Source organism: Tupaia chinensis, unplaced genomic scaffold (genome assembly GCF_000334495.1).
Source record: "Tupaia chinensis unplaced genomic scaffold, TupChi_1.0 Scaffold000335_1, whole genome shotgun sequence".
NCBI lineage: Eukaryota > Metazoa > Chordata > Mammalia > Scandentia > Tupaiidae > Tupaia > Tupaia belangeri.
In genome coordinates this window covers 2,587,813-2,596,758 of record NW_006159829.1, presented here as the reverse complement: position 1 = coordinate 2,596,758, position 8,946 = coordinate 2,587,813, and the positions used below count along the sequence as shown (strand labels likewise).

General features: G+C 51.9%; 1 protein-coding gene across 11 annotated transcripts in view; it reads right to left on the bottom strand.

Moving 5' to 3' along the window:
- Nucleotides 1–821: 821 nt before the first annotated feature.
- The window catches only part of PTK2 (protein tyrosine kinase 2), a 291,358-nt gene continuing 283,233 nt past the window's right edge, over nt 822–8,946 (bottom strand). For all 11 annotated transcript variants that reach the window (XM_014589190.2, XM_006152112.3, XM_006152113.3 and 8 more), the window contains 3 exons: nt 7,827–7,982; nt 5,902–5,982; nt 822–1,586 (listed from right to left, as the gene is read on the bottom strand). In XM_014589190.2, the coding sequence (XP_014444676.1) occupies nt 1,374–1,586; nt 5,902–5,982; nt 7,827–7,982 (450 nt within the window). In that variant the 3' untranslated portion in view covers nt 822–1,373. The remainder of the gene's footprint in view (nt 1,587–5,901; nt 5,983–7,826; nt 7,983–8,946) is intronic.

Below are 8,946 nucleotides of genomic sequence, written 5' to 3'. Positions count from 1 at the left end.
CATGGCTTCCAGCTCTGTGGACCAGCACTACCAACTGTGCCCAGAGGTGGGACCAGGTATTCCTGCCCCGAGATTTCATTTAGTACGAAGAGACAAATCGGAATGGTTAACTCATGCTGGGCTACCCTTCTCTCTGAAAGTCCTTGACTTACTTAGAAGACAGAGAAAAAAAGAAACTAGTATGGTCAGTGAGAGCTTTTCTGATAATTACTGAAGGCTTTCCTGGATGTTATTTTATTTGACAATCTACCTGAAACATTTTGAGTGATTTGCAAGAACAGACATGGATGAAAGAATGGGTATTACAACAAGAGCTTTACTGGTAACACCTTTTTAATAGGTCAAGTAACTGTACAGTTCATTATATTCTTCCTGAGAATAATTTATATCCCTCAACAGACTAAAGGGAGGGTGTGTTTTTCAGTTATTTAACAGAATGGATGATGTAACTGGACAGCAAAATAAAACCAAATCCCTCTGTTTTGCCTGATTCTCTCCTGGGAAGACAGACACAATGAAGGGTGGTTAACTCCAGTGGCTATGAAATAGTCAACATGGCTTCGATCTTTCTTTATAAATTATATAAAAGTGGAAAATGGGGATGATTCTGGAACTTCTTCTCAATGCAGTTTGGAGGTGCTCTGGTACAAAGCATTTCTGCTTCCGAGAGAAATAGCATTGCTACAAAAAACTGGCACGTTACCCTGGTGAGACAGACGAGTCTGCAGTTGCGCCCACAGCCAGCTTCCAGCCGGCATGTCGCACACCCACACGAGAGGAGGCAGGAGAGACAAGAAGGTCGCAGGCTTTTCTGAAACGACTCAAGTCTTCAAAATATAGCTTTTATACTTTCTTCGTAATGTGGGGTTAGCATATTGCAACTGAAGGGTGTTTTAACAAACAAAAATTCCAGTCTGGATAATAACTCCATGGTTGGCAAAAGAATTCTCAGCCTCTCGGTTTCCCGGGATTCTTCACTTCATGCCCTCTTCCCCCAACATGCAGCTAAGGCAGTTCAGGAATTAACATGTCACCCCTTGGCCACCACCATGAAAACGTGTCCTAACGCGAACGTAAGCTGTTTTTCATGATTCTTAAAAGCTTCTTATGTACAGTTTTCATTCTCAGAAAAATGCCGTATTTTTGGGTTCCAGACTTTTCTGAACATCATGATTAAAAACAAAACTCCAACAAAAAATGAACCCAAATCAAAAAGTGGTTAAACTTATATGAGAGAGATTTTCAACCAGATATCATTCAAAAATGGGGCTTAAGTGCTGGCGACCGAGGACACAGGGTTAACTCCTCGCTGCTGGTGGAAGGCTAGAGAACATCTTGAAGGAGGGGAGGAAGACGTGCTCCTCGGGCCAGGCTCAGTGCGGTCTGGTCTGCCCCAGCATTTTCAGTCTGGCTTGGTCAATGACGTCGAGTAAGTTCTTGGCGTCCACGGCCAGGGCGTGGGCCGCGGTCAGCATTTGCTTCTTGTACTCCTGCTGCAGGCTGGTCATGACATACTGCTGGGCCAGCTTCATCTTGTTGATGAGCTCTCCCAGGTCAGAGTTCAGCAACTTCTGCGCCATCTCAATCTGTAAGGACAACAGACGGTCAGGGGGTGCTTCCGCCCAGCTTCTCAGGGACCTGAGAGCCTCTGCATTTTACAGTTCCTTTCACTGGGGGGAGGGGAAGTGCCCTCAATGAGGTCTCAACACATTGTGAACTGGTGCCCAGCCAGCCGGGATTGCAGGCATGTGTGAGATGCCCAGTGTGTTCAGGGTAACCCAGGTCCTGACCCTGTCCCTGTGTGTGGGTCTGGTATTGTGCAGTGGCACCCTACTGCCTGTGCCGCCGAGGTCGGGCCTCTCTTTGCCGCCATGAGAAGAAACTTTCTCTATTTTAAAAAAATATATTTATCACTACAGTGCAGTACCCTCACTAGAGACAGAGAGGGAAAGTGAGAAAGCACCCCTGGGGGGGATGGCCACAATGCTTTCCTCCTCTAGGGATGATGGACATGCACACACACACATGATCAGTATGCTTTGCAATCCACCAGGTCTGGGACTCGAACCATACAGTCGGCCATGTGGGATCCAGCTACCTTAACCACTATGTCACCAGCTGGCCTTAAACTTCCTTTCTTCCCCTCAAACACAGTTTCCTTAGAAACACGGGATGCAAACCCAAACTTCCCTTTAGAAATCCAGCCAATACCCAGGCCTGTGTACGTGTGGGCCATGCCTGTATGCCTGTGTGAATCTGCACGAGTGTCTTCCTGTGTGTGCACGTGCAGACTACTCTCCCCACTAACAGCCCTCACTGCCCACTCGACTGACTCCCTCTCTACTCCGTGTTCACTGTTTAGATGTTGCCCACCTCAGAGGCAGGCAGGGCTTCTCTGTGTTTGAAGGGAACCACGGGCTCTGACGGAAGCCCCAACATCATCTAGAGTGGGTGCAGACTGTAGTGCCTGTGGGCCATGTCTCCAGGCCAGGACAAGCCAGCCTGCCTTCCAGGCTCACATTTGTTCTGCTGCACCAACACTCCCAAGCCTCCCCCTGCTGCTGCACAGGAGCCTGGCGGAGGCCATGGACACCTGCTCTGCCCTAACAATGGGGCAGAGGTTGGGAGTGGTGGGGGGAGGATGAGCATACTCAGCTTGTGGAGGGTCTTGTAATCCTTCTCACCTGTTGGCCAATCATGATTCATCCTTGTTTTTTTTTAAATAGAGATTTTTTGCCATAGGGTGCATGCACTCACTGGAGAGACAGAATGCGAGAAATTATCCCCTGTAATCACTTCTCCTCCATGCTCCTCTCAAGATTTTGGGCACACACACACACATGCCCGGCAAGTTTTAGGCCATGAGATCTGGAACTCAACTGTGGTTGACTTCGTGGGAGTCCAGTGACGTAAGCATTATGCCATCTGCTGGTCCCCCCATCCATTTGCTATTTTTTCTTTTTTTAAAAAAGATTTTTAAAATTTTATCTATTCATTCATTTATTTTTAATTTGACAGAAAGAGAGACATAGAGAGACAGAGAGAAAGAGGGGAAGTGAGAAAGCAAGCCACCAGGTCTGACTCGAACCGTGGTCAGCCATGTGGGAGTGTCCAGCACCTTGCCGGCATGCCACCTGCTGGCCCCATTTGCTCTTTTACCAACCTCTGAGCACTGTGCACAGGGCATGGCAGTGCTGTGGGCAGGAGGGTGTGTGCTCAGCCAGGCCAGAACAGGCCTGCACAGTCACCTCTCACATTGCAGTGCATCCGCAGCAGCAAGGTACGCAGAGAAGAAGGTCAGAACTGCAGAGAAGAGTGGATTTGGCCTAGACTGTAAGAGGATGGCTTCAGCTGTGGCAGGTCCCTATGTCGATGCTCCAGGGAGATGTTCTGATGTGGTGTGGAAGGGTGGGGAGACAAGGGCAGAGGTCCCTGCTCAGAGGCTGCTGTGGTAATGCTGGGAAGAGGCGTTGGTAACCATCTGAGATTTGAAGAAAGACGGTGTCTGGCCATTTACACTGCATGGCACGTGAGCAGGTGCTGAAGGGGACAGGTGCTGAGTACACAGTGGTGCCACTGATTACGGTGGATGGAGAAAGAGACTCCCTGCCCAAGGCAGACACCCAGGAGACGGGGCAGCCAGGGCTCAAGGAAAGCACTCCGGACCACAGGGCGGGGGGCACTGAGCACTGCCATCACAGAATGGAGAGGACTACTAGGGCCATCAAGCACAGTTTAGGAAACATGTGGGCAGCAGCACCGTGGGCCACATCCATGGCTGGCTGGGAAAAGAGCCGAGCGGGGCCTTGTAGGAGAGGAGTGCATGAGGACCCGAGGGGTGGCTCCGGGGTAGGCCTGAGGACAGCAGCCTCCGGAGACCTGGGAGGGCAGCTACAGTGGGGACGTGGAGCAGCTGCAGCAGGGGCTGAGTAGGGCTGCGAGGCCGGGAGCCAACAGCGACAGGGTTGGCCATGCTCTGCTAGCAAGCATGGGGACACAGGCGGAGAGATGGCAGTGGGCAGGGAAACGGAACTCAAGAACGATGAGACAATGTGTAAGAGATCTGTGTAATCTGGGTGAGCAAGAATTGGGGGTGGGGACCAGCAGTTAGCGTAATGGCTATGTTGCTGGACTCCCACGTAGTCGACTGCAGTTCAAGTCCCGGACCCGGTAGCTTAAACTCATGCCGGGCGCGTGTTCGTGCATGCCCATGTGGCCATCCCCCCTGGGGGGTGATTTCTCGCTTTCTATCTCTCTGTCTCTCTCTGTCTGGCGAGCACAAGCGCCCTATAGCAAAAACCTCTCCAAAAAAACAAAAAAAAATTGGGGAAGGAGGAGGCACAACTTTGGCTGCATCAGCTAGAGAGCGTGCTGACAAATGGTCCTGCTAACACGTCCACCTGGGAGGACACTGCTTTCTTGCTTCTGGTATATGAAACTGTTCACTTTTTGGCAAAACAACTGCTCATAATAGGAAATGAGCCACAGCCCCAAACTAGCTGATCCGCAACTCAGCCAAGAATGAAAAGTTATACCATGGCAGCTCACTGAAGCACTTTCTCCAATGGTTTCGCTGGCACTGTGCAGGTGAACTGAGGCCGTGTCCACAAGCTCAGCAGTAGCTGTGTCCAACCGCCCTTCAGCTCAATTCCCAGTTTGGCAGGACAAACCACACCTGACATCGAGCTCCGGGCCCAGTACCCTGAGGGGACTCCACTCCCTCGTGCAATGTTACTGAGTGCAGAAGGAAACCTCAGTCTTGTCTGAGGAAAAGTCAATTGCACACTATCCCTTAATACAGCTTCTGGAGTACACCACCGGGGCCAGCAGGTGGCATGGCGGTTCCACTGCCGGCCCCTCACATGGCTGGTCACGGCTGGGTCCCAGACCCGCTGTCCTGACAACAGCTGTGGGGTATGTGCCTGCATGCCTCCTGGTTATCCCAGGGGAGCGGAGACAGACTGCGGCGTGGCCATGCCCCTGCAGGGTGATTTCCTACTTTCCCTCTGTCTGTCTCTGTCTCTCTTCTCTCTGGCAAGTGCACACACTCTATGGCAAACACCTGAAAAACAAAACAAAAACCAAAAAAAGGAAAAAAGAACAAGAAATGGAAGGACTTCCTTTCATTCGCCAGACACCTGAATGAGGCACAACTGCCCAGCAGTGGCAGAAGTGACAATAGTTTCTGGTAGACATTTTAGGCAAACTCCAATTTCTTCAAAAACATTTTAGACAAAAATATTAAGTTTTTTTTTAATTCCCAGAGAGTACATGTGCTTGTTGGAGAGAGACAGAGAGAGAAAGCACCCTCCCCAAGGGGCACGGTCATGCGGGAATCTCTCCTCCATCTCTTTACCCTGTTGGGGTTTAGGGCACACACACTCCCTGTGCTTTTCAAGCTTCTAGAGTCAGGGTTCCAACAGCAGCTGGCAGTGTGGGATCTGGGGACCTTAACCACTATGATGCATGGCTAGCTTCACAAACGTTAATTTAAAAGAAAAATCTGTATCACTTCTTTCAATGGGCAACCATGTTACTTGCCAACGCTCACAGTTTGAAGGAGAGCAACCCCTCTCCCCATCTCTGAGGACCCCTGCTCCACCAGCAGCTCCCCCACACTTCTTTGCCCACTGCCCACAGCTTCCCTGGGCCAGGTGGAGTGGCAGAGCTGGCTCCAAGGACCTGGGGACAGGGGAGCTGCTCCACTGTTATCGAGGCTCTAGAACAAACAGCCAAGCACTGGCCAGGGTCACTGCTAGCTGAAGGCAGCGCCTGCAGGCCCGTCAAGGCCTCCTCTGCTGATCACGGGCCAAAGAGCCACCATCAGCACCACAGCCAGCCTCGTCCACCTGCATTCTGGAAGCCCAAAGAACCCATGTGCCCACCCATGCAGTATCCTACCTCTCGATGCGTGCTGGCTGGCAGGACAGGGATGGTCTCATCCACAGTGGCCAGCAAAGTCCTCAGGGCCAAGCCGACTTCCTGCAGAGGAGAAGCACAAGCAGGGTCAGGTCAGAGCACACCTGCCAGCGCTGGTCATCTTTCCTGCCAGCTATGGATTTGCTTCCTTTCTGTCAGTTCTAAGGAAAGTGTCTGCATTCCTTTTTCCAGCAGAGTCCCAGCTTGTAAACTGTGATATTCTTTCTTCTCTTGCAGACTTAGCCCTCAGATCACCCATCACTCTATTCCCTGCAGAGTGGGGCAGAGGCTGGAAGCTCATGCAGGAAAGCAGGGCTGTTCCTTTCCTCTCAGCTGGTGCCTCTCCCGGGCAGAGCATGCTTCCCTGCCTGCCGCACAGACAGGGCAGACGCCAGCACCTTCCTTCTGGGGATTTGCTACATCCGAGCTCTCCCAGGTGCTTTCAAACAGTACAGGAGGCCGGCCAAGAAGCCGCTGTGCTGTTCCAGGTGAAGGTGGCAGCCTCGCCTTACAACTCATTCAGAAGCTTACATTCTGCCCGCATTGTGCACGGACCGAAGCTAGTCCTCGCTGCCCTTCTGAGTGGTAAAGAATAGGGCCTCGCTATGACTGAGAACGTCATTCCATGGCAAGCACAGCTGGTCCCCGGTCCACTTCCTGGCTGCTAAGTTTACCTGTGCTCTGTAACAGTTTTGGCTGATGTTCCTAAGGGTGAGCTTCCATGCACCCACAGCCAAGATCGAAAGAACAAGTAACTTAACAGTGCGGTTCGAGTCCTGGATCCGGCAGTTGAAAACCATGCCAGGCCCATGTGTGTGGGTGCCCAAAGTTCCGAGAGGAGAATGAAGAAGGGACTGCAGCATGGCCACCCCGTATGGGGTGATTTATCACTTTTCCTTTCCCTCTTTCTCTGGCGAGCACACAAGCCCTAGAGCAAAAACCAACCAAACAAACAAAACTCCATGACGACGAAAAAGAAAAAGCAATACTGGCTCAGAGCAGTTTACGAGCAGCTGTACACTGCAGGAACCCTGCACACCTGAAACACCAGTGTGACTGCAGTGGGAGGACAGTGGGCACCTCCTTGAAGCCCCGTCCCAGAGCTCCAGCTACCTCTCCCAGGGTCCCAGCCCAGTGAACACAACTCGGAAAGTACTGGTTTACCGCTATGTTTCCGTCTACTTTTTCACTTAAGAAAAAAACTGAGAACAAGTGAATGCCCACACCTGGCCCTCAATCCAAGAACAACACAAACAAACCCATAAAATGCCATTCTTGACTGGCTCTTCCTTGTGGGCAGGACCCCGAGCCTGGTGATTGAGGCAGGGCTGTCCTGCATGTTTCAGCTTCAGTTGGTGGCACTGGGTACTAAGTATGCCCTGCAGCCTCCTCTTCTTCAACCCCAGACTCTATCTGTGAGCGATGCTTGTTAATATTATTATTATTTTTTTGGAGAGGTTTTTGCTATAGGGCATGTGCGCTTGCCAGACAGACAGAGAGAGACAGAGAGACAGAAAGCGAGAAATCACTCCCCAGGGGGGATGGCCACGCCGCAATCCCTTCTCCTCCATTCTCCTCTCGGGATCTTGGGCATGCATGCACATGCACCCAGTGTGAGTTCAAGCCACCGGGTCCAGGATGCAAACCGCAGTTGACTACGTGGGAGTCCAGCGACATAGCCATTACGCTAACTGCTGGTCCCGCTTGTTAATATTATTAAAGACTACATGGTTTCAGGACATCCCACCCCTGTGTGTGCTGAAAGGAGACAAGACAGACAGCACTTCCTAACACTCAGGGCTCTCTGGCACATTGCCACCACCTGTGACCACGTCTGGCCCTTCTTCAGCACCACAGCTTCCTGAGACACGTGAACGTTCCTGCAGGGACGTGTGGCTGTGCTTTACCTTCACCATAGGGACATACTCCTCTGGCGGGGCCGGCTGGATCTTACTGGACATCTCGATGACAGCTTTCACCAGGCCCGTCACGTTCTCATACACCTTGTCATTGGACCGGTCCAGGTTGGCGGTGGGTGGGGGGCTGATTTCCTGGGGCTGCAGCTGGTAAGACAGGAGACAGTCATTTTCCTGCTCCCCAGCAGATGGCGCGCTCTCACCGTGATGAAGTAAGAAAGGGGCTTTAAGAGAGATCAAAGCAGGTCACGGCCCGGCACCGATTCTCTTGCTTGTCCGGGACATATGTGTTTGGGGATGAGACAACATTGCCAAACAGTGGCAAAAGTGAGGATTGCTTCTGGGAGAGATTTTAGGTGAACTCCAATTTATGTCATCTCAGTGATAAACGAGGGCATTTTTTTCCACCTTTGAGCTCAGTTAAAGGAAATGCGATCAAATCATACACGTTACACTAAAAACACCAGATTATTTCAGAGAATGATTCGCTGCCCCCACCCCCAATCACTCACCACAGCAAATCAGCATCCATGTAGGTTACACCCCTGAGAATTCATTGAACCCTGAGAATAAGTTACTTGGCTGCAAGGGCAACGCCCTACACTAAGACTAGGAGCTGGAACCTGCACGGTGACTCATGGCTCTGCTCCGCTGCCCTCCAGGACCCAATGGAAATGGCCATGTTCAGCCAACACACACGAGCCCACCTCAGTGAGGCTGCCTGCAGACAGCGGCTCCTGTCTCAGTGAGGCCGCCTGCAGATAGCGGCTCCGGTCAGAGTGGTGGAGAGGCCAGTGGGGGCTTCCTGGCATGTGGGAGCACGGGCTCCAGTCAGCTGTGCTGACCGCGGCAGCCACCTGGGGCTGCAGGCCTCAGCTGCCCCACCCAGGCACCCATGAGAAAGGGTGGCTAAGCCACAGCTGTGAGCAGGTTCAGGACATAGGGACATGAATGAGCACTGCCCGAGTAAACTGAGCACAGAAGGCAGAATGGCGTGAGGGCCTTCAGGGGAGCACTGCTTAAAATTCAAATCGAGTAGAGCTGTACCAGGCACAGAAAGGACCGTGGGTATGAGCAGCCTATGCTGTGGCGGCCAATGGCGGGCGCCCTC